Source organism: Puma concolor, chromosome C1, assembly GCF_028749965.1.
Source record: "Puma concolor isolate L17-30 chromosome C1, mPumCon1.1.hap2, whole genome shotgun sequence".
NCBI classification, from domain to species: Eukaryota; Metazoa; Chordata; class Mammalia; order Carnivora; family Felidae; genus Puma; species Puma concolor.
The window spans coordinates 81,192,196-81,217,152 of NC_141674.1; the positions used below are offsets into that span (position 1 = coordinate 81,192,196).

The 24,957-nt window shown below is 39.2% G+C and overlaps 1 protein-coding gene across 1 annotated transcript in view; it reads right to left on the reverse strand.

Annotated features, from left to right (window-relative positions):
* ALG14 (ALG14 UDP-N-acetylglucosaminyltransferase subunit) overlaps window positions 1–24,957 on the reverse strand; it is a 102,213-nt gene that overhangs the window by 74,475 nt on the left and 2,781 nt on the right. The window contains exon 2 of the mRNA XM_025912581.2: window positions 21,117–21,268. Within this exon, the coding sequence (XP_025768366.1) occupies window positions 21,117–21,268 (152 nt within the window). The remainder of the gene's footprint in view (window positions 1–21,116; window positions 21,269–24,957) is intronic.

Here is a 24,957-nt window from a genome sequence, read left to right on the forward strand (position 1 = left end):
AAAAGAGAATATATCAATATCATAGATGAACACTGAATTGCAGTGCTGTGTTTTTCATTTCATTCATTAAATACCTACCAGGTGACAGGAACGGGGCTGGAAACACATGGGTGAGGAAGGCATTCATAAGGAATTCAGTAGAGAGTAGCAGAGCAACACAGAAAAACTAGCAATTGCAATCAAAGAGCGTAATACAAAAGGAGATATAAGTATTAAATATAATGTTAGCACCTAGTAAGAAATGATGCACTATACTTTGAGAAGCTAAATCAGGCTTTATGGAAGAGATACTTGATCTCACTTCTTGGCAGGATGTAAAATTTACCAGGGATAGCAGAGGGGGGAAAAAGGGTCTTCCAGACATGTTCAGAGCAGTGACACATGAAATTGCATGAAATTTGGGGGGAACTGTTTGGTATACAAGGAGCACAGGAGAGAACAGCAGAAAATGGAGCTAGGGAGGCAGGGCCTTCAAAGCCATGCTGAGGAGCATGTACACGAAGCTAAAGGCAATGAGGAATCCTTGGAGGATGATGAGAGCAATGTGACCACATCTGCATTCAGGAACCACCACTCTGGCAGAAGGGGTGGGGCTCCCCCAGAAGCAGATCCCTGAAATATATCAGGAGAACGATGTCCAAGGCCTAAAGGATACTTGCAGCACTGAGGTGAAGGAATGGAGAGGGCCAATGGTGGGAAGGAGGGACTTAGGGAGGCTGGAGAGTTTGGGGTGACTCTCAGGTTTTTAGGTGGGGTGAATGGTGAAAGGGGAAACAGGCTGAGAGCATATCATTATTCATTATGGTCTGGTTTTCAGCATAATTTTATGAGTCAGTAAAACAGTAAGTATAAAATGTATCAATGTTAGAAGATATTACAGATAATTTTTAGGTTGAAATGGGGCAGATGGGTTTGTACCTAAAATGGGGCAATGGGTTGACCTGGCAGGTACACAGAATAAGATAACCTACGAATCCATGAAAAGGGAGCACTCAGAAATGCAGGTTCTAGGCAGGCACCAGAGGGCCCTACCTGGAGCAGCAGCCTCATTTGTCTTTCGTAAGTCAGGCTTGAGAGCCAGTTGTGGGGATCACGGAGGCTTTCTGAGGACCCCCTGATCTCGTCCAGGCCTCTACTTCACAGTAAGAGAATGAGGTCTGGAGAAGCTACCTCCCCTGGTTATCAGCAGGACCCAGTCTGGAACCCATGGCTCCTCCACCCACAGGTCACTCGGTGGCACTTCCTCATCAGCTGCCATGAACTGAGCATCTATCTGGTCCTTGACAGACAAGTAGACATGCCTCTGCACTCATCACTTTCACTTCCCGACCATGATCTGCCCTTTGGTCAATCCTGAAACTGAAAGTACAATAGTCAACCTCATTAGTTGCGTGGCTTGGAATTATGTTATGCCTGGCATGATTCTAACTACCAGCTCCATAATTATTTCCTGGTGCCTAATGGCTAAAAGGCACGAAAGAACCTTCGTTTATGCAAAAGGAAGGACAAAGGGAAAGAGGCCACATCCTGATTTTATGACAACAACGATGACAAATTATTGTATGCTCGGGACCATAACATAAGTATACATTAAAAAAATATGCTTTATGTAAATGTTTACATGTAAACATTGGTTATTAGAATGTCTCTAATTCACTTCAAAATGGAAAGGAGCAGCACTGTATTCTACACTGCTACTGGCTCTGCATGTTGTAAGAACCCCACATATATTAAACTGGCACAGGCATTCTGGGCACATGATCAGAAAGTCGAACAACTGCAATGTTATTCATAGTTTCTTCAATTCCATCAATTCAGAATCTGATGCAGAGAAAGTTTAACCTGACTTGCCTTTGTTGTAGAGATGGAGAATGGGATAGTTAAGATTTAGGAAAGAATTTAAGAGACTCAGCTATTTAAAATACTTCAGAACCGGGGCGCCTGGGTGGCGCAGTCGGTTAAGCGTCCGACTTCAGCCAGGTCACGATCTCGCAGTCCGTGAGTTCGAGCCCCGCGTCAGGCTCTGGGCTGATGGCTCGGAGCCTGGAGCCTGTTTCCGATTCTGTGTCTCCCTCTCTCTCTGCCCCTCCCCCGTTCATGCTCTGTCTCTCTCTGTCCCAAAAATAAATAAAAACGTTGAAAAAAAAATTTTTTTTAAAAAAATAAAAAAAATAAAATACTTCAGAACCATGTATACATCTACCTGATAACAGCATTTTGAAAATACTCATCTATTCACTGAAACAGCCACATCAGGATCTCTGTTTGCAATAAACTACCAACATTTTATTTTGGTATTTCACTCATTTATAATGGCCTTCACCAAATTAGACGTATTCTTTATACCTATAATTGAATGCAGTCAAGATCCACTCTAAAGAGGAAAAGTGTTTATATAGATTAATCACACTCTAAAAATGAATACCACGAGTTTAACAGAATTCACAAACTGAAACGAAACTCACGATTGCAACTATATAATTTACAAAAGTATTTCTTTCAGGATTGCTTGGGAATTGTGAAAGAGAATGAGCAGATGCATTAGATTTAGAAGTTTCAGTACGTTATAGCCAACTTCAGCCCACTCTGTGAAGTCAGCACCCCACCTTGTGGAAAATAGTAGGTGTTGTTGAATGGAAGCACGCCATGTTAATTTCAGAGGCCATGCTTGATAAATCCTGCAACCACCAAATTGCCACTGAGTTATACACATACGTAGAATAAAAGATACAAAACAAAATATTTCTATTTATTAAAGTAGCAGAAAACTAACGTGTTTCCAAGATACAAGTATACCCGTCCCAAAAGACTGGTCCTTATGATATGTGTTTGGGTTATTTAGAAAATAAATATTTCCTATGCATAGATTACTATTTCCACAGGTGCTTTTACTACTTCTTAGTTTGTTTCAAAACATAACTTTAATTGTTTTCTAATTGTAACTTAGAAAATACAGAAAAATGTTCAAAGACAAAAGCAAACATCAACCATTATTCACAACCAATAGATGGTCCCTCTACCCTCTGCACAAACTTAAAAAAATATTGGGTCACTTAAATCCTTTCTGTAACTGAAAGCATTCTAAGATGACCTCAGGTTTCTAAAACTGAAATAATTTTTTATCTTTTAATTTCACCAACTTCTTTCCCAATCTCCTGTCATGGTTCAAAAACACACCCACCATTTGTCCGAATGTGTCCTGTGTTTTCCAATTTCCTAGCCCTGAGATCTCTCCTTCCCCTGTATTCAAAGCACTTACTTTTTTTTTTTAATCAAAGCTATATAAATAAATATATGTATACACACACACACACACACACACATATATTTGTATGTATGCATGTGTGCACACACACACGGTTTTGAAGTTTCCTATGAGACTCTCAGTTTGGTCAGACACCTGAGGTAATTCATCAACATTACTGGTTTCTTGGAAGCATCCTTTCTGGAGCTCTCTGTCCCCCTGCTCAACTTCCAACTCCCAACCAGTTGTTCTCTAGGCCTGCTGTATGTGGTGGTCTTCATATGGAAACTCCCTTCACTGCCATCCTGAAAATTTCCTTCATTTCTCTTCTGGGCTGGAACCTAGATTCTAGGACCACAGTCTTCCTCCTTCTTAGGTCCTCCTTGTTTTGGTGGAGCACATCCTCTATGAAACGTCGTATGGGAACTGGTGTGAGGATTGCTCTAATCATTATTCTGAATGCCACTTGGACTCCGAACGTGACTCATTTTCCTTCGCTTTTTGGAAATTTTATCTTTAGTTCTGAAATTGCATGATGATATATCTTCTGTGACTATAGTTTTACTGGGCTGGGGATATTCCTTTAGTTTGAAGGTCACATCCTTTAGTTGTAGGCATTTTTCTTGGGTGATTTTTTTTTTTTTAATGACACCTGCCTGTGTTATTGTTCTTTCTGGATAGTAGCCTTCCAACATCCAGTTTGATTATCTAATTTTATTATCTTTTCTCTGTTGGTTTTATCTTTTCGTTCCGCTTTATACCAGAATTCTTCAACATGATCTTCCAATATTTTCATTTTTTTATTCCTACATCAAAATTTTAATAGGCAAGGATCTTTCTAGCTATATGAGGTTTTTTTAAAAAATGGATATCATTCTTTATTTAAAGACACAATGTCCTTTCATTTCCCCGAAGATACTGTTTTCCTTTAAGCCCTTCCCCTATGCCCTGGCTCATGATTTGCCCTTTCCCCTGATTCCTTTTCGCAAAGTTGCTTCCTCAAATAGTTTTGCTTTTTTCTTATGTTGAGACTTCCCTCCAATGTCTGTAACTGTGGATGTCGGTTCATGCCAGTGATTCTCAGGATGGGGGTGGATTTCTCCCCCAGGGACATTCAAGCAAGGTCTAGTCTTCAAGACTGGCGGGGGCGGCTTGGGCGGGGGGGGGGGGGGGGGGGGTAGTGGTGAGGGGCTAGGAAGACAGGGATTCTACTGGCATCTAGTGGTTGAGGCCAGAGATGCTGCTTAATTAACATCCCACAATGCCTCCTCACACGATTTACCTGACCTCAAATGTCAATAGTGTCGAGGCTTGGAAACCCTGGTTCATACTAAAGAATGAGGCATTAAAAGGCAGACTCGAAGCTCTATGCCCTGGGTAGGGTTGTCAAGGGGAAGATAAAAATAGTCATAGTGAAATAGCCATTTCACTGGGGGAAATCCTAAATATCAGAATCTATACTTCTATTCTCCTGAGCAAATCAGTTTTCTGAAAGCTAATCTTCAATCTTGTGCCTGGGGGAAATAAATGTAGCATTCTGGGAGCTTATTGGAAAGGAGATCTAAGGGGTGCATATTGGGGGGACAAGGAGTAGTTAACTGTTCACTCTCCTTACATCTTCTGTTCACAGGGCAGTGTCTATCCAAAATATGGCTGGGTGTTCCCAGAGCCAAAACCTTTTTAGTTCAACCTCTCCAGGGGTAAATGTTGGGTTTTCTACCATGATAGGGTAGAGAGTCTACCTGGTCTATAGGCAGATTTCAACCAAGAGGCCTCGTTTCAGCCCCAATTTGTACTCCGGCCTCCAGAGGTAGCACTGCCCAGGGGTACTTTGATTAATTAACTAGCACTACCCAATGACACTTCACTTGTTAATTAATTCTGAAGGTTGCCAGTATTTGTGCTTACGCCTCTCTTACTGCACAAAACATTTCTTGAGGCAAAAGGGCACTTCCTTTCCTTATTTGAGTTCTTTGTAAAACTTGGTCCAAATTTTGCACATAGAAGCTAATCAACCAACATCCACTTTCGATTTTCAAGAAGGATTTTACCTTGGGGAAGCTGCAACTTCTAGGAGCTGTTCTGCCCATCTCAAACAAAGAAGAGCCTATTACACAAATGCCAGTACTGCAGCCTCAGCAAGGTGCTTGGTGAATCAAATCTTTAAATAAAAACACTCTCCAGGTGGAAAGACTGCTCTCAAGCCATATAAAGCCTTCTCAAGTCAGGAGAGGAAAATTATCCTTAGCAAGGATCTATGTTTCTAAATAAGAAATGAGACCGCTTCTCGTCACCCTCCCCACACGGATTAGTATGTGTTACAACATACTAGGAATGTCCCCTCTGGCAGCCATTCTGAAGATCGGCCCTCGGGCCTCCATGGAGCAGTGATGCAGGGTGCCACCACTCCATGTTCAGCGGTGCACTGCCACCTGGTGGGAGCAGGAGGGGTAACAGCGACACGGCTGAGGAGGCCGCACAGTACAAGGATGCAAGTCTTTCAACACCTGGAAGGGCTCTCGGGGACCATTTCTAAAGGCTGAAGGACCTTTTCGGTTGGGAGAGAGGGAGAGGAAAGAGAAAAAAAGGGACAGAGCGCAAGGGCGCAGGACTCAGGAAATAGTTTTGAATCAGTGCAGGGAGGGCCCGTGCAGTCCCTCTGACTCCCAGGGTGCCTGTAAGTTCTTCAGGGCAGAGGCTGTTGACTCTTTTAGGTGGTGCGAAATGTTGTTTACAAAGACACTGACACACAGGGATGCTCCACCTACAGAGTTCCCCAGGTCAGTGATGACAACTTAATTCTTAAAATTGCTCAGACCCAAAGTTTTGTAGTTCTGCTTGATTTCTCTCTTTTCTTCACATTTCTCTCTTTTCTTCATATCCAATCTGTCAGGAAATTCTATTAACTCTATTTTTAAAAAAATATCCAGAGTCCAACCATTTCCCCCATTCCTACCCCTTTCGGTGCAAGCCACACCACGTCTTTTGTGCACTGATTCAACCGCCTCCTCAGTGGTCTCCTTGCTTTCATCCTTTGCCCTTAGTCTATCTGTACAGAGTGATCGGTTTAAAACCGCTCCCCATTTCCCTCAAAGTAAGACAGAGAGTCCTTACAGTGGCTGATGAGGCCCTATATCATCTGGCCCCTGCACCAACCCCTCTTATCTCCTCTCTAGAGCCTCCCTCCTCTGACTCCCCTCCAGCTACCAGGATTCTCTGCTGTTTCCCCAACATCCAGGAATGCCCCACTCTATGGCTTTTCCAGAGACTATCCCTTCTGCCCAAAGCCCTTTTTTCCCAGGTATCCCCATCTTCTTTAAGGACCTACAAGCAACTTCAATTTTTTTCTTCCCTGTCAGAATTCCCAATCCCACTACCCCTGTGCAATCTTCCCACAGCACTGACCGCCTTCTAACAAGCTTTAAGATTTTTTTATTTACTATGTCCAGTGTTACTGTCTTTCTGATCCAGCTCACATTCAGTAAGCTCCATGATGGCAGGAATTTTTTTGGTATGTTTTGTTCATGGGTGTATCCCAACTGCCTATAATAATGCCTGGTCAATGGAAAGCAAATATTTATTGTTGAATAAACAAAGTTTAAAAAAAGAAGGAAAACATTAGAATTCTGACTACTATTGCATTATGAATTTTGTAAAACTGAAAATCTTTCCTTTAAAAAAAAGATTTCATTTTAAGTAATCTCTACACCCAAATTGGGGCTCAAACCCACAACTCTGAGATCAAGAGTCGCATGCTGTACCTACTGAGCCAACCAAGGGACCTGGAAAAGTGAACATCTTTGTAAAAGATTAAACATCAGAAACCTGTTTCTGTATTTATTCCTGTCATATTTAACATCTATGGATATGAATAGAGGGCATAACAGGTTTTACTTAGTGACCAGAACAACAACTGTTTGGGATATCTCTTCTATTTGTCTCTGCCCCACGTGATATTTATACTCTTTAATAAGTTTATTACATTTACTCTAAAACAAGAGTTCAATCAACAACCTAGCAGAATGCGAAGTGCGAAAGGGTTGATGTGCCCTTCAATGTCAGCAAGTTACTTAATTCGGGCTTTTTGTTAACTTTTTCCCTAATCAAGGTAAAACCCACATTTAGAATATTATAGAAACCCACGTTTACATACTAAAGACAATTTGGAAAGTTAAAAGAATACTTGCGCGCATGTGTGTGTGTAAGTACAAAAATGTTTACTGCAGTATTCAGCGAAAAATTGAAAAACTGCTGAAAACTGCAACAGGAAAATGGTACATCAATACCACAAACCACTATGCAATCATTAAAAAGTGTAAGGTAGACCTATATGTACCAACATGGACAGCCATCAAGGTATAGAGTTAAATGCAAAAACACTGAAAACAATAGATAGGTTTGATTTATGAACTAGCCATCCCCTGCCCCCAACCCATTTATGTAGCTATGTGTGTATGTGTACATGTAATTCATAGTATTTTCTTACAGTAAATGTACAAGAGAGAAAAAGTCATACCAGCAGGTATAACTCGAGCTTGCAGTGTTTATTTCTAGAGAGTGGGACTGGGGCAGGAACAGGGAGCTCCTACTTTTTATTTTACATAAAGTTAAGTAAAGAAGTTCTTTACTGTCCAAAGTTTTTAAATTAAGAAATTAAAAAATGGGGGGGGCGGTGCCTGGGTGGCTCAGTGGGTTAAGAATCCGACTTCGGCTCAGGTCATTATCTCGTCATTGGTGAGCTCGAGCCCTGCATCAGGCTCTGTGCTGACAGCTCAGAGCCTGGAGCCTACATCAGATTGTGGATTGTGTGTCTCCCTCTCTCTCTGCCCCTCCCCTGCTCTCACTCTCTCCCCCTTCTCTCTGTCTCAAAACTAAATAAACATTAAAAAAAAAGAAAACTATAGGAAAGAAAATTTGGAGAGAAAAGAGTAAAGAAACAGAAAATAATCACTTACAATCTTGCCTCGGTTGATTGTGGGGCAAATTTAATAAGGATTTGCTGAAATATACACATAAGTATAGTGTCTTATACAGAATGGGCACTCATTTAATATTTTTTGAATAAATGAACAAATAATCTTTCTTGGTAAAACAGTATAAGCTTATTTATAGAGCAGTGGGAAATCTTGTTAAATGACCCCAAAGTAAAGCTGGCTTCAAATCAGTTTTCAGCACCTTCTGTTATTGTATGTAAGAAAAATGCCTACTCTGTAATTTTTACATGTCGTTTTGAAAATGTTTTATTCAAGTGTTGCTGAGCTTTTTTCTTTAATGATATGATCTAAAAGGGCTAACTCATGCTCTAATAGAAGTTGCTCCGAGTAACGGTTGTCAAGAAAGGCAGTTAACAGATAAGGCTCAGACACAGAAGCAAACGGAAGGATGAACCAAAATCCACCGTGCAATGCCCTGAGCCTCGTTTCCTTCCACATCTCGCAGGGGTGGGCGTCCCTGGTGAAACAAAGGCCAGTGTGGGGACACTGTTGCTCTCCAGGAGGAAAGCTCTGGTTTGATTTTTCACCTCCCTTCATATAACACAGCTCTAGTAATTGGTTCTACTTGGGAAAGTTACCATCCAATCTTTCTGAAAGATATTACTTTAGCTACACTTTACTTTAGAACTAATCCCAGTGGAAATTACATTTCCTTTAGAAGGCTTTTTGAGATATTTTTTTCATAGAAGTCATTTCACAGCTAAACATTTGTTTCCTTGTTTGTTTGTTTGTTTTGGCTTAGCTTTTGCTCATCTTTCTAATCTCAGTTGCGTCATTCCAGTAGGATTGAGATGTTTCTCCCAAGGAAACCCCGTTTCTCTTTAAATGCCAACCATGCAGAGAAACATAAGCTATGAGTAGAGTTAAAAAGTACACCACAAGTAATTATTTCTCTTTACTCCTGTGTAATTATAAATACGGTGAATTGCAAGCCTTAAGATTTTAAATACCATTTTAAAAATTACACTCAATCAAAGGAATCAGGAGAAATTTGAATGAAGTTTCTGCAACAAAAATAGGTCATCCCTACCATTTCATTAGCAAAATTACATTAATTTAAAGTTTAGCTTAAAAATTCGCTGTATGATTAACAACTGGTAATCTGTATCTCCTGATTTCTGAGAAGGAAGGTCTATCTGTTTTTGGAAGAGCAGTCTTGTGTTGCAAATGTGGGCTTTGGCTTCTCACCAGAACCAAGTGTGAATCGATGCACTTTTATTCCTAAAGAGCTCTGAGCGATGTGAACGAGACACCTTGCCCAGGCACAGAGTGCAATTACTGTTAATGCTTTCAAATGGTGCAGATTTTCTGCTTCACTTAAAAATGCTGAAAATCAAACTATAAAGGGAGAGTCAAAGTCTTTAACCACAAGAATATTATCTGTAGCTAGGAAATTGCAGTTGGTACAGTTATATCAGAAAAAAAAAGCAAATTGGGTGAGCGGGGGTTGCTATTTATACAAACAGCCCAGAGCAGACATCAACACAGAGAACGCAATAAAACTCCAACTTTGATTAGAAAATTAATGTGGCTTTCGTTCTGGCAAGATGGCAATATAAACTAACCTGAAAACCCTCCTTCTGTAAGCAGATTAAAATGCTATAATAAATGTAACAAAATATGGTTTTATCTGAAGTAGAAAGAAGGGAAATCCCTACTTGCCAGACATAAGAAAAAAATGAGAAAGGAGAGGCAGCCTTTGACACAGAGGCCTGGGAGGAAGATATAACTATGCCAGTGACCCTGGGTTGGGCTCTGAGGACCCCCGTCCTGTGTTTGGGGGGAGAGGCCCAAAGAAACAACAAACTGAGAGCTGATACTTGTAGGGTAATAACAGCTTCCTATATTTGAAAGTTAGAGTACCCTGGGGCTCAGTTCTTAGTCTTCCACTAATTTCTAACTATACTCAATCCCTTGGTGATCTCATCCAGTTTCTTCTTTTAAGTACCATCATGTAAACACCGAAGAGTCCAAAATTCACATTCAGTCAGACCGGAGCTCTCTCCTGAACTTTGCGTTCACAGATCAAACTGCATAGTCAACATCTTTGCATGTATATTTAAAGACATAGCACACTTGGTCCTCCTGCTCCCTCATGCAATCCTCTTTGCTTTTTTCTGATAGCTTGGGCCAAAAATCTAGATGTCATCCTCTACTTATCTCTTCCCCACACCCACACACATCGTATCTGCCTTATAGACAAAATTTGTCTCTACCTTCAAAATTTATCCAGAATCTGACCACTTCGCATCACATCCATTTTTGCCATTCTTGTCCAAACCACACTGCTCTCTCACAGGATTACTGCTAAGGCCTCCAAACTCCTTTCCTTGCTTCTGCCCTTCTCCTCTTTAGTTTAGTCAGCAGCCAAAATGATCCTACTAAAATATAAATCAGGAGCGCCTAAACAACATGCTACAAACCACCAATGAGTCAACGAAGAAATCAAATAAATAAATAAATAAATAAATACATGGAGACAAATGAAACTGGAAACATAATGGTCCAGAAATCTTTGGAACACAGCAAAAGAAGCTCTGTGAGAAAAATTCATAGCAATACAGGCCTACCACAAGCCTATCTCAAGCAAGCAAACCTTACACCTAAAGGAATTAGGAAAAAAAAACAAACAAAACCCAAAGTTAATAAAAGGTAGGAAATAATAAAGATCTGAGTGGAAATAAGTGAAACAGAGACTTTAAAAAAGCAATAGAAAAGATCAATGAAACCAAGAGCTGGTTCTTGGCAAAGATAAGCAAAATTGATAAAACTGTAGCCAGACTCATCAAGAAAAAAAGAGAAAGGACCCAAGTAAATAAATCAGAAATGAAAGAGAAGTAACAACCAACACCACAGAAATATAAAGGATTGTAAGAGACTTCTCTGAAAAATTACATACCAACAAATTAGACAACCTAGAAGAAATGGATAAATTCTTAGAAAAAGATAATCTTCCAAAATTGAATCAGGACAAAATCTGAACAGAATGATTACTAGTAACAAAATTAAGTCAGTAATCCAAAAAACTCCCCCAAAACAAAAGTCCAGGACCAGATAGATATACAGAATTCCTCTTAAACTATTCCAAAATATAGAAGAGGAAGGAAAGCTTTCACATACATTCTTTAAGGCCAGCATTACCCTGACAAAGACACAAGGAAATAAAAAACCCACAGGCCAATATCTCTGATGAACATAGATGCAAAAATCCTCAACACAACGTCAGCAAACCACACTCAACAATATGTTAAAAGGATTATTCACCACCACCATGTGGGATTTATTCCAGGGGTGCAAGAATGGTTCAATATTCACAAATCAATCAATGTGATACACATATCAAACAAAATGAAGGATAAAAATCATGATCATTTCAGATGCAGAGAAAGCATTTGACAAAATTCAACATCCATTCGTGATAAAAACTCTCAACAAAGTGAGGTATAATAAAGGCCATATATGAAAACACAGCTGACACCATACTCAATGGTAAAAAACTGAGAGCTTTTCCCCTTATATCAGGAGCAAGACAAGCATATCCACTCTTACCACTTCTTGCAACATAGTACTGGAAGACCTAGTCACAGCAATCAGACAAGAAAAAGAAATAAAAGGCATACAAATTGGTAAGAAAGAAGTTAAACTGTCATTATTTACAGATGACATGATACTATATGCATAGAAGACTTTATAGACTCCACCCAAAAACTATCATAATAATTGGATTCAGTAAAGTTGCAGGGGATAGAATTAATATACAGAGATTGGATTGCATTCCTATACACTTAACAAAGTAGTAGAAAGAGAAATTAAGAAAACAATTCATTTACAACCGCACCAAAGGAAATAAAATGCCTATGAATAAACTTAGCCAAACAGGTGAAAGATCTGATCTCTGAAAATTATAAAGCACTGGTAAAAGAAACTGAAGACAACACAAACAAATGGAAAGACATGCCACAATCATGGATTGGAATAACATTCAAAGTAATCTATACATTCACTGCAACTCCTATCAAAATACCAACAGCACTGTTGACAGAACTGTAACAAATGATCCTAAAATTTGTACGAAACCACAGAAGACCCTGAACAGTCAAAGCAATCTTGAGAAAGAAGAACAAAGCTGGAAACATCACAGTTTCAGATTTCAAGATATACTACAAAGCTATAGTATAAAAAAAGTATGCTACTGGCACAAATACAGACTCATAGATTAATGTAACGGAATAGAGAATCCAGAAATAAACCTATGCTTATACGGTCAGTTAATCTATTGACAAGGGAGGAAAGAATATACAGTGAGGTGCTGGAAAATGGTGCTGGAAAAATTGAACAGCTATATGCAAAACAACGAAACTAGACCACTTTCTAACACCATACCTTAAAAATAAAAACCAAAAAACTTAAAATGAATTAAAGGTGAGACAGGAAACCATAATACTCCTAGAATAAAGCACCGACAATAATTTCTTGGATATCTGCCATAGAAACATTTTTCTAGATATGCTTCCTAAGGCAAGGGAAACAAAAGCAAGAATAAAATATTGGGATTACATAAAAATAACAAGTTTTTGCACAGCAAAGGAAACCATCAACAAAACAAAAGGCAACCAAATGAATGGGAGAAGATATATGCAAATGATATATTCAATGGAAGGTTAATATTTCCCATATATAAACAGCTTATACAACTCAACACCAAAAAAACAAATAACCTGATTAAAAATGGACAAAAGACCTGAACAGACGTTTTTCCAAATAAGACATGCAGATAGCCAATATATACATGAAAAGATGTTCAACATCACTAATTATCAGAGAAATGCAAATCAAAGCCACAATGAAATATCTCCTTATCCCTGTCAGAATGCCTTGAATCAAAAAGGTAAGGAATAACAATGGTTGGTGAAGATGTGGAGAAAAAGGAACTCTTGTGCACTGTTGGTGGGAATGTAAATTGGCACAGCAACTGTGGAAAACTATATGACGATTCCTCAAAATATTATAAATAGAAATACCATATGATTCAATGATTCCACTCTTGGGAATTTGCCCAAAGAAAACAAAAACACTAATTCAAAAAGATATACGCACCCCTACGTTTATCGCAGCATTATTTACAATAACCAAGATATGGAAGTAACCCAGTGTCCACTGACAGATTAATGGGTAAAGAAGATTTATACACATGGATTATCAACTATAAAAAGGAGGAGATCTTGCCATTTGTGGCAACATGCACGGACCTAGAGAGTATTATGCTAAGTGAAATGAGTTTCTTTTTCTTTTTTTTTTTTTTGAAGAGAGTCAATCTTTTATATATGTGTTTAATTTTAAGTGAGCAAAGATCTTTATAGCATTGGACAAAAAGGAAATTCAGTTCTTTACTAGAATGGCACTACAAACTCCCTTTTGCATCATAATAATCAAAGAATAGTTGCTTTTTTTTTTTTTAATTTTAATGTTTATTTATTTTTGACAGAGAGAGAGAGAGAGAGAGCATGAGCGGCGGAGGGGCAGAGAGAGAGGGAGACACAGAATCCGAAGCAGGCTCCAGGCTCTGAGCTGTCAGCACAGAGCCCGACGCAGGGCTCGAACTCACAGACCGTGAGATCATGACCCGAGATGAAGTCGGACACTCAACTGACTGAGCCACCCAGGCACCCCAAAGTGTGGTTGCTTTTTAAATTTTGTAGAACATGGGGCGCCTGGGTCGAAGCGGCCGACTTCGGCTCAGGTCATGATCTCACGGTCCATGAGTTCGAGCCCCGCCTCAGGCTCTGTGCTGACAGCTCAGAGCCTGGAGCCTGTTTCAGATTCTGTGTCTCCCTCTCTCTGACCCTCCCCCGTTCATGCTCTGTCTCTCTCTGTCTCAAAAATAAATAAACGTTAAAAAAAAAATTAAATTTTGTAGAACTTGTTTATAAAAATACCTAGCCCTGGTGTGTGGGGCTATGATTTCCCTTACATGTGGAATCTAAAGACAAAGGAATAAACAAAAAACAGAAACAAACCCATAAACAGAGAACAAACTGACGGTTGCCAGAGGGAGGGAACACAGCGGGGAGGATGGGCAAAATAGGTGAAAGCCAGTGGGAGATACAGGCTTTCAGTTATGGAATGAATAAGTCATGGGAATAAAAGGTACAGTATAGGGAATATAGTCAATAGTACTATAAAAACGTTTTATTGTAACAGATGGCAGCTACACTTGTGGTGAACGCAGCATAACATATAACCTTGTCAAATCACTATGCTGTACACCTGAAAGTAATGTAACAGTGTGTGTCAACTACACTTTAACTAAAGAAAAAGTAAAAATAATAACAATAAAAATAAAAATAAAAGATCACATCGCTCCTCTACCTAAAGCTTCCCAATTGCTCCCCATTTCACACACAGGGAAAAAAATTCTAAGACTAAAAATGGACAACATGGCCTTAAAAAAATCTGATCCCAACATGCCCACCTTGATGTCTATGGGCTCATAATCTGTTCAGCTCTTCCTCACTTACTTTGCTTTGGCCAATTTGACCTCTTTGTTATTTCAAGAACATGCCAGGCATAGCCCCACCTCAAGATCTTCTTTGCAGTTATTGTTTTCTCCAAGAATTCTCTTTCCCCAGATGGCTTTATACTTCACCTCCCTCAGGTCTTTGTTCAAATGCCACCTTTCATGGCTACTCTAACCTAAAATTGCAACCTCCCAAACCTAAAATTTAACCCCCCAATATTCCCTATTTCCTTGCCTTGCTTTATTTTTCTCCTTAGCATTTATCACTAACACATTACAAATTTTACTTGATTATCTTGTTTATTGTTTCCCCATTGGAATGCAGCCACCATGAGGGCAGAGATTCTTGCATGTTTTATTTACTACTATATCACTAGCACGCAGTAGGTGTTCAATAAGAATCTGTTAAATAAATGAATGAATACTAAATATATATTTATGAAGGAAAAAAATTCAACCTAGAATTCCAAATGCAGTATGCAATCAAAGGAAGATCAAAACCAAAATATATTCTCAGGAAAACAAAAAACACGGAAAGAATAAATCACTTAACAGACCTTCCATGAAAGAATTAATAAAAGATATACTCTGGAAAAAAGACATTTGATCCAAAAGGAAGGAGTAGAAAGAATAAGCAAAGAAAATGCTATATAAATCTAGATAAGCACTGACTGTATAAAATAATAGTAATAAGTAATTTGGGTGGTATAAAAACAAGGTAGAACCAAAACACTAAACAATAGTATGTAAGATGGGAAGGGGTGCTTACACTTAAAACATTCTAGGGGCGCCTCAGTCAGTTAAGCGTCTGATTTCGGCTCAGGTCATGATCTTGCTATCTGTGAGTTCGAGACCCACGTCAGGCTCTATGCTCACAGCTCAGAGCCTGGGGCCTGCTTTGGATTCTGTGTCTCCCTCTCTCTCTCTCTGCAACTCCCCCGCTCACACTCTGTCTCTCTCTCTCTCTCTCAAAAATAAACATTAAAAAAAATTTGTTTTAATTCTAAAAGCCTTGTTTTTCAGGAGGAGGATGGAGATATTAAGTTTTTGACTTTGAGTTAGGTATCCATGTAGACATTTAAGAATAATGTCTTGGGAGAATAGAATAATTTCCATTCCAGGGGAAGGAAAAAAGGGAATATAAAGAAAGCTAATTAATCCAAACAGAAGATAGGAAGGGAGGATGAAAAGAGTCAAAAATCTTTCGGTAAGTAGAAAGAATCAAATAAAATAGTAGAAATAAATTTAATACATTAATAATCACAATAAATATACAGGTACCAAACAAGCTACTTCAAAACCAAAAATCATTGTCTTTTAATTTTAAAAAGTGTTATATGTCATTTATAAAAGACACACCTAAAACACAACATATCAATAAGTAAAAATAAAGAGATGGATAAAGATATACCACGTGAACACTGTAGCACAGATTACAAAAGTGGCAGGAGAATATTATGAAAATAATTATGTTAACACATTTGTAAACTCATAAAAAATGGACATATTCCCAGAAAAATATCTTAGCAACATTGTCTTAAGAACAAACAGAAAGTCTGAGGAGTCTATAACTACAACAAAAAGAACACATCAGGGCTAGGTATTTTTATAGACAAGTTCTACAAAATTTAAAAAGCAACTGCGCTTTGATTATTATGATGCAAAAATGAGTTTGTGGTGCCATTCTAGTAAAGAACTGAATTCCTTTTTTGTTCAATGCTATAAAGAGCTTTGCTCGGGGCGCCTGGGTGGCTCAGTTGGTTAAGCGTCCGACTTCAGCTCAGGTCACGATCTTACAGTCTGTGAGTTCGAGCCCTGTGTCGGGCTCTGTGCTGACAGCTCAGAGCCTGGAGCCTGCTTCAGATTCTGTGTCTCCCTCTCTCTCTGCCCCTTCCCCATTCATGCTCTGTCTCTGTCTCAAAAATAAATAAAAACATTAAAAAAAAAAAAAAGATCTTTGCTCACTTAAAATAAGCAAATATATAAAAGATTGACTCTGTTCAAAAAAAAAAAAAAAAAAGAAAGAGCAACTGATATTTACCCAAATTTCTCCACAGAACAAAAAGCTGTATACTCACATAATGAGATTAGTTTAACCTTGATACTTAGGAACAGCACAAGAAAGGACAAGTACAGGGGAATCCTATTCATGAACATTAATGAAAAAACCCTACAAATATATTTGTAAACAAAATCCAGCAATGTGTTAAAATATAACTCGCTATGAACAAACTGGGTTTATTCCAAGAATACCACAATAGTTTATACCATGTAACTGCCCATGAAAACAGATAAAATGGTTAAAACAATATGATTATTTGAGACGAAGAAAAGACATTTGATAAAAATCAACTAAATATGATTTAAAATTAAACTCTTGGAAAATTTTTAAAATCAGAAAGAATATAAGGATGACCAGTACATTGCTTCTATTAGTTATTGTTCTGGAGAGTCTAACAACAAAATGAGAAAAAGAAAGAAAAGGTGTAAAGATTAGAAAGAATCACAATTGTTACTATTTGCAGATGATATTATTTTGATAACATAAAAGTGTACTTAACATAATAAGATATCTTGATAACATAAAAGTGTACAAATTATTGGAATTAATTAGAGTGTAGCAAGGTGGTTCTTACAAGATCACTATACTCCAATCAATTATATTTCTATATACTGAAACACAGGAAAGATCATTAAAAGGTATATCACTTACAATGATAATGAGACAATACAAGGTACGTAGAAATAAAAACAACAAAAAATATGCAAAACTCTAGTGATGAAAATTAAAAATGTTACTGAAAAGCATTAAAGGAAACCTAAATAATGGAGAGATGGATGATGTCCCGGGACAGGAAGATACCATCACGTAGATTTCAGTTCTCTTCAAACTGATGCATGGATTCAATTCAATTCATACAAAAATTTTAGTATGTTTCTTTGTGAACTTGCCAAAGCTAACTCAAAAACCCATGTGAAAAAGAAAGAACCCCTAAAATACTCCTGAAGAGTAAGACTACGGGAGCTTGATATTAGCAGCACACAAACCAGTTAACAAAGAAGAAAGCTCACACACAGATCTATACATATGCAGCAACTTGATATAACAGGGGTAGCACTGCACATTAGTGAAAAAAGGAGCATTCAGTAAATGGTGCTGAGCCAGTACTCGTAACTACTGTGCTAGACAGTGCAGATCTAGACTGTTCAATATTCTTGGCTAATAAGGGCTCTGCCAGCAAATGTATTGATCACTACTGATTTCTTCACCAAGACTCCCTCTTCCCAGTCTTGTGAGCCCCATGGAAGATACACAATGGATAGCTGTCTGTGGGGGAGGTGGGGGTTGCAAGTACATCCCCCCCCCCTTAATCTGTAGTGAAAACAAGAGAAGAGGAAGTGGATTCCTCCCCTTATCAAGTCTTGGTGGGAAGGTGTCTCTCCACCTGCCCTCTCCTCTAAGTGTGGCACATGGGGTGGCCAGCAGAAAGGACAACAGGCATGTTCATGCTATCACCCTCAGTGGCTCTCCTCTGCATTTTTGCAGAAACTCTTCCCAGCTTCAGATTCGTAAGTATAAAATCTTTTAGGAATGAGACAGTATTTCTTTTCTAAGGAGACTTGCATTGCCCCAGCAGTAAATTAACTGATGGAAGGAGGTAGTCTAACAGAAATGCTTAGTCCTACAGTGGTGGTACCACTTTGATAGTAAGAAAAAATAACGGCACTTTAAAAATTCAAAATCTTTGGCTTTTGTATTAAGGTGAATCAAATCTTGTTTGGACCTAGATGATATTATGTTAAGTAAAATAAGTCAGACAGAGAAAGACAAGTGCCATATGATTTCACTTAGAATGGAATCTAAAAAGCAAAAGAAACAAAGCAGAAACAGACCCATATAAACAGAGAACAAACTGGTGGCTGCCAGAGGTGAAAGGGCGAGGGAATGGGCAAAATGGGTGAAGGGGAGTGGAAAGTACAGGCTTCCAGTTATGGAATGAGTAAGTCACAGGGATGAAAGGCGCAGCATAGGGAATAGAGTCAGTGGTACTGTGACAGTTTTGCATGGTGACAGATGGCAGCTATACTTGTGGTGAGCACAGCATAACATATAGAGTTATCAAATCACTATGTTTACACCTGAAACTAACGTAACACTGTGTGTCGACTAGACTTAAATTAAAAAATAAATAAAATAAAGTGAATGACACCCAACTTATTGGGCTCTAAAGTGTCTACAACAACGTTCCAAATGTTTCATTAAACCATGAAATTCAGCAAATAAACAATCCATATGCTGATGGACCTGGAGGGAAATATTCAGTATATATACTGAATTAAAACTAGAGCCTCCAATTGGATGCAACTTTAGAAAGAAGAAAATAATACATACACTAATAATTGGGTAAAAAGCTACCTGTTCCTTATGTTGAAAACAAGAATTTGTAATTTTTTAAATTTTATATTTTTAAGTAAACTTTATCACTGCTGTAATATAATACTATATTCCTCTTGTGCAAAAAATCACCATCATATTCTCCAAATTCTCTACCAATTCTAACATACACTATGATTCAATGACATTTTTAAGTCTCTGATGCCGCGAATAAACCCTGAAGCATTCTTTTCTAACTTAGTTTTTTGGGTTGGAAAAGAGTACACAAAAGAGGCCTATGAAGAAAAAGTTTCAGAGAAGACACGTTTAGGTAAGCGACACGTATTAGGCAGGACCTTACTTCTACTTCTCGGTCTCACTTTTCTCATTTGTGAAATAAGGATCTCGTTATCTGTCTCACACATTACTAAGAGGGTCAATAACTAGCACACAGGGATGAGTAGTGTCCCCCCTCAAATTCCTGTCCAGCTGGGATCTGTCAACGTGACCTTATTTGGAAACAGGTCTTGTAGATGGATCAAGTTAAGATGAGGTCATAGCGAATTAGGGTGGGCCATACATCCAATGACTGGTGTCTTTATGAGAAGGGAATGTGAAGACAGAGACACAGAAATGGCCCTATGACAATGGAGGCAGAGATTAAAATGATGCTGCTACAAGCCAAGGAACACCAAGGACTGCTGGCAACCATGAGAAGTGAGGAAGATTCTCTCCCCTTCAGAGAGAACACGGCCCAGCAGACTCCTTGACTGCAGACTTGTAGCCTGAACACTCAGAATGTGGTACTCTGTTACAGCAGACCACAAGAAACAAATACAGCATTGATGCCTAAAACAGAAATGAAGCATTTGGCTCATCTCCCACATAGAAAAAACATACCATACGTTTTGTTAGGGCTCAATTCACAGCAGGCAGATTCTAATGTTGCTTGACATGGACTCTCCAAGAACACATTTCCATAGTGTTTTAGTTAGGGATCATGTTTACAAGTGACTAATACTCAACTGGAGTTTAAAAGGCCTGGGAATGGAGTGGAGTGGGGTGGGGAGGTGAGAGAGGGATTTGAGGGGGAGTGAGAGAGGGGTGATATTAGTGGATCCTGATTTTCCCATGCAGATGCAGCTGGGCGTCTGGAGTTACTAAAGGCAGGACTCACCATCTGGTTTCTTATTTTATTCTTCCTGTGCATTAATTTCCTTCTTTCCTCCAACTGTAGTCTGTCTTTACCCACCACATGAAAACATGACTGCCAGCAGCTCCCAAGTCTTAGCTTTCACAAAGTGTGCCCCCAAAGAAAGACTGTCTCCATTTTCTGGGTCCCCAAGTCCAAAATGCCCAGTGAAACACTTTGAGGGGCCTGAGCGGGGTCAGCTTCCACTCCTGAACCACCTGCTGCCACCCCATGGCTGGGAAGGCACCAGAGGAGGGATGGATGGAGACAATCTACACAAGCACTAGCTCCAGTTTCCTTCATGATAAAGCACAGTTTCACTTGGGTTCTTTTACCCCAAATTCTCACTAAAATGCTAAAGCGAGCAGCCAGAGGTACAGAAGTAATTGTAAAGGCAGATACAAAGACAATTTGAAGACAAAGAAGTTGTCAAAGATAAATCATCGAGAAATGCAGGACCTTGATAAAGAACTTTTAGTGAAGAGCCAATAAGCACATCAACTGGATGTCTTATGTAAGTTTAAATAAAACAATTTTCACAGTTGGACTTAACTGAAAAATAATTTCCTTCCTTTACAAGAATAAAAAAGAATATAACAAATTAAGCTACCACTTGAAGACACACTTTAAAGGAAGTCTTATCTTTTGGTAGTAGAGGAAATACATTTCATCAGCAATAAACATTTGACTGCCCTGTAAGGGCAGGGCACTGAGGTGCCACAAGATTGTTTCCAGAGATAAATAAACTCAATATATGACTTTTAACTTTCTTAGAAATAGAAATGATCACTTACCATGGTACTGGGGTCTCTATCAGCTCGATTTCGTTCAAAAGAATTTATTTTATGGGCACTCATTTCATCAGTATCAGCAATGATATAATGTCTGGGAGAGTAAGCATTGGACAGGTGCTCAAGCAGCCTCAGGATCTCAGTGGTGTGCCCACCTGGAAAAAATATTGAAAGGCCTAAGATTAAAAATCCCACAATGTGGGGGCACCTGGGTGGCTCAGTTAGTTTGGCTCAGGTCATGATCTCTCCGTTCATGGGTTCCAGCCCCGCATCGGGCTCTGTGTTGACAGCTCAGAGCCTGGAGCCTACTTCAGATTCTGTGTCTCCCCCTCTCTCTACCACTCCCCTGCTTGCACTCTGTCTCTCTGTGTCTCTCTCTCTTTCAAAAATAAATTTAAAAAATTTTTTAAAGAATTAAAAATGCCACAATGTGGTTATTAGAGGGGAGGCAGGTGGGGGGATGAATTAAATAGGTGATGGGGATTAAGCAGTGTACTTGTTGTGATGAGCACTGGATGTGCACTGGACGTGTTGAATGTACATTGTACTTTACACCTGAAACTGATATTACGCTGTGTTAACTAACTGGAATTGAAATAAACATTGAAAAGAAAAAAGAAATGCCCAACGGACATATCCATTTGGCTCTGCTATACTAATGTTATGTTTTATGTATTCCTCAAAAGACAAAAGCAACATCTGGAAATAATAATCAATGCCCTTGTATAAATACTACTTTTATATGGGGGAAGAGGATAATAAAAGTAAAACAATAAAATTGGCACTAGCAGTAGGTGCTAAGGAGGCACAAAGAAGTAGAAGACACAACTCCTGTTATCAAGAAGCCTGGTACAAGGGGAAAGAATGCACACAGACATGTAAAGAGTGATGCAAGACAGCATGAAAAATTTAAATGAGGGCAGAGGGGAGGCAAGCAAATGGTTATGATAACAACCTTGTAAGAGTAGGGGAGATCCCTGATAAAGCTGAAGCCGAAGCTAATGGACACAGAGCAGTAGGGAGGCCACTGGGTGGGATCATTAGGACATGAGATGGCAAAATCTGAGATGTGGGCTCAAGGAATGGGGGAAATACTGGGGAGAAGGACGAGAGTGAAAGAAGATCAGGAAAGTAGGTTGAAAAATGGAAAAACTGTCACTGAAGGTTTCTGGGCTGCGAAGTAATGTCAGGGGGGCATGAGCACTGACCCGCAGGGCTCGGGGATTCCTAAGGAAGACTTCTGTTCATCACTCTAACCCCAGCTCCTAAGAGAAGTCTCAGCACACTGCAGGCCATCAAATATTTACCAGTTTCACCAAACAATGGTTCAAAGTTTGAAACTGTACAATCTCCAACATTTTAATGCTTTAATTTCAAAACCATGAATTCAAAAATCGACTGTGTAAATTGAGGTTTCCTTCATGAAAAAAAAAAACACAAAAGCACATCAATCTATCGCATTAACTATGCAGCATTTTTAAGCAAAGCAATCAAACTCCTTCTCAACGAGCCCTCTCATACCCATTTAGTTTCATTTCACAATCTCTCAGCCTCAGCCAGGTTGATGTCCTTAACATTCTCTCTATTCATCTTGTTATCTCCTCCTTGTCTCTGGTCACACTGTTCCCCCCACCTACTAAACTCTCCTCCACTGCTACTGTTGCAAGAAAGTGCTTTTGATAGTGAAACAGTGAACATATAGAACAAATTAAGCATGTGGTTTCTCCCCATACACATATTTTATTATAGTAGAAAGGGAAGGATTACTCTCTACATTGCAGAAGGGACTAGATGTAGAAATAAAATTGGCATAGATTATGTGTGAGTTTCAGGAATTAGAATCATAATTTAGCTTTGTAACTTGTCACCCATCTTTGTGTCTGGGGCATGTAATTTACACATCTGATTTATGCTCATTTTTGTATTTTTGTTTTTAGCCTTGAGAAAGTATGGTGGTTTGCAAAGTAGGTACTTGCTTTCACAGCTGGACCAATTAAGGATAAAAAGGATAATTTCCACATTTTCCACTGCAATTAAAACTTCATTATACCTGCTTTAACAGTCTTTTCTTTTCTTAAAAGGAAACACTTACTGAATACATTCTTTGAAGATTTAACCTTGCCACCAACTGAAGTCGTTACAATGATGGGCCTTGTCTTCCATTTTACTCTTTTATTAAGATATATTCTTTGGGAACAAAATCTTCTCAGTTCTACCTTACATAATGCTCAATGTCACTCATCATCAGGGAAATAAAAATCAAAGCCACACTGAGATACCACCTCACACTGGTCAGAATGGCTAAAATGAACAAATCAGGAAACTACAGATGCTGGCAAGGATGTGGAGAAACGGGAACCCTCTTGCAGTGTTGGTGGGAATGCAAACTGGTGAAGCCACTCTGGAAAACAGTGTGGAGGTTCCTCAAAAAAATTAAAAATAGGGGCGCCTGGGTGGCGCAGTCGGTTAGGTGTCCGACTTCAGCCAGGTCACGATCTCGCGGTCCGTGAGTTCGAGCCCCGCGTCGGGCTCTGGGCTGATGGCTCAGAGCCTGGAGCCTGTTTCCGATTCTGTGTCTCCCTCTCTCTCTGCCCCTCCCCCGTTCATGCTCTGTCTCTCTCTGTCCCAAAAATAAATAAAAAACGTTGAAAAAAAAATTAAAAAAAAAAATTAAAAATAGATCTACCCTGTGACCCAGCAATAGCACTACTAGGAATTTACCCAAAGGGTACAGGAGTGCTGATGCATAGGGGCACATGTACTCCAATGTTTATAGCAGCACTTTCAACAATAGCCAAATTATGGAAAGAGCCCAAATGTCCATCAATTGACGAATGGATAAAGAAGATGTGGTTTATGTATATAATGGAATACTACCTGGCAATGAGAAAGAATGAAATCTGGCCATTTGCAGCAATATGGATGACACTAGAAGGTATTATGCTGAGTGAAATAAGTCAGAGAAGGACAGGTATCATATGTTTTCACTCATATGTGGATCTTAAGAAACTTAACAGAAGACCATGGGGGAAGGGAAGGGGAGAAAATAGTTACAGAGAGGGAGGGAGGCAAACCACAAGAGATTCTGAAATACAGAGAACAAACTGAGGGTGGACACGGGGGTGGGAGAGAGGGGAAAATGAGTGACGGGCATTGAGGAGGGCACTCGTTGGAATGAGCACTGGGTGTTGTATGTCAGCCAATTTGACAATAAATTGTATTTAAAAAAATACACCCAGAATCCAATCTCTTCTCTCCATCTCCTTTGCTCCTACCCAGCTCCAAGCCATATTACTCACATTGATTATGACCATAGCTTCCTGGTCTGCTCCCCCAGCTTCATTTGTCTATTCAAGTGTCTACGTCCATCTATTCTCAACACAGCATCCACTGTGACCCTATTAGAAAGAGTTGATCAAATGATTTACCTCCGCTCAAAACCCTCCTGTGGCTTCCCTTCTCACATGGAATAAAAGTCATCTTGTAATCTAACCCCTTAATTTGTTACCTTATGGGCCTCATCTGCTTCTACCCAGTTTTAAGTCTATTCCAGCCACTGTAGCCTCCCTGCTGTTGGACATCCTGTCATTCCCCCAAGGAGGCTTTCCCTTACAATTCTAAAATGCAATCCCCCTCCCTACCCCCTAGTATTTATCACCATATAATTTAATATGAAATCTATTTATTTATTTTGTTTTTGTCTCCCCCTACCCTTGCTCAACCATGACATGACGGCAGGGACTTCTGTTCATTTTATTACTACTGTATCTCCAGTGCTTAGAAAACAGGAGGCACTCCTATTATCGAATGAATGGGTAGATGAGCATTTGATATTAAATCTAAA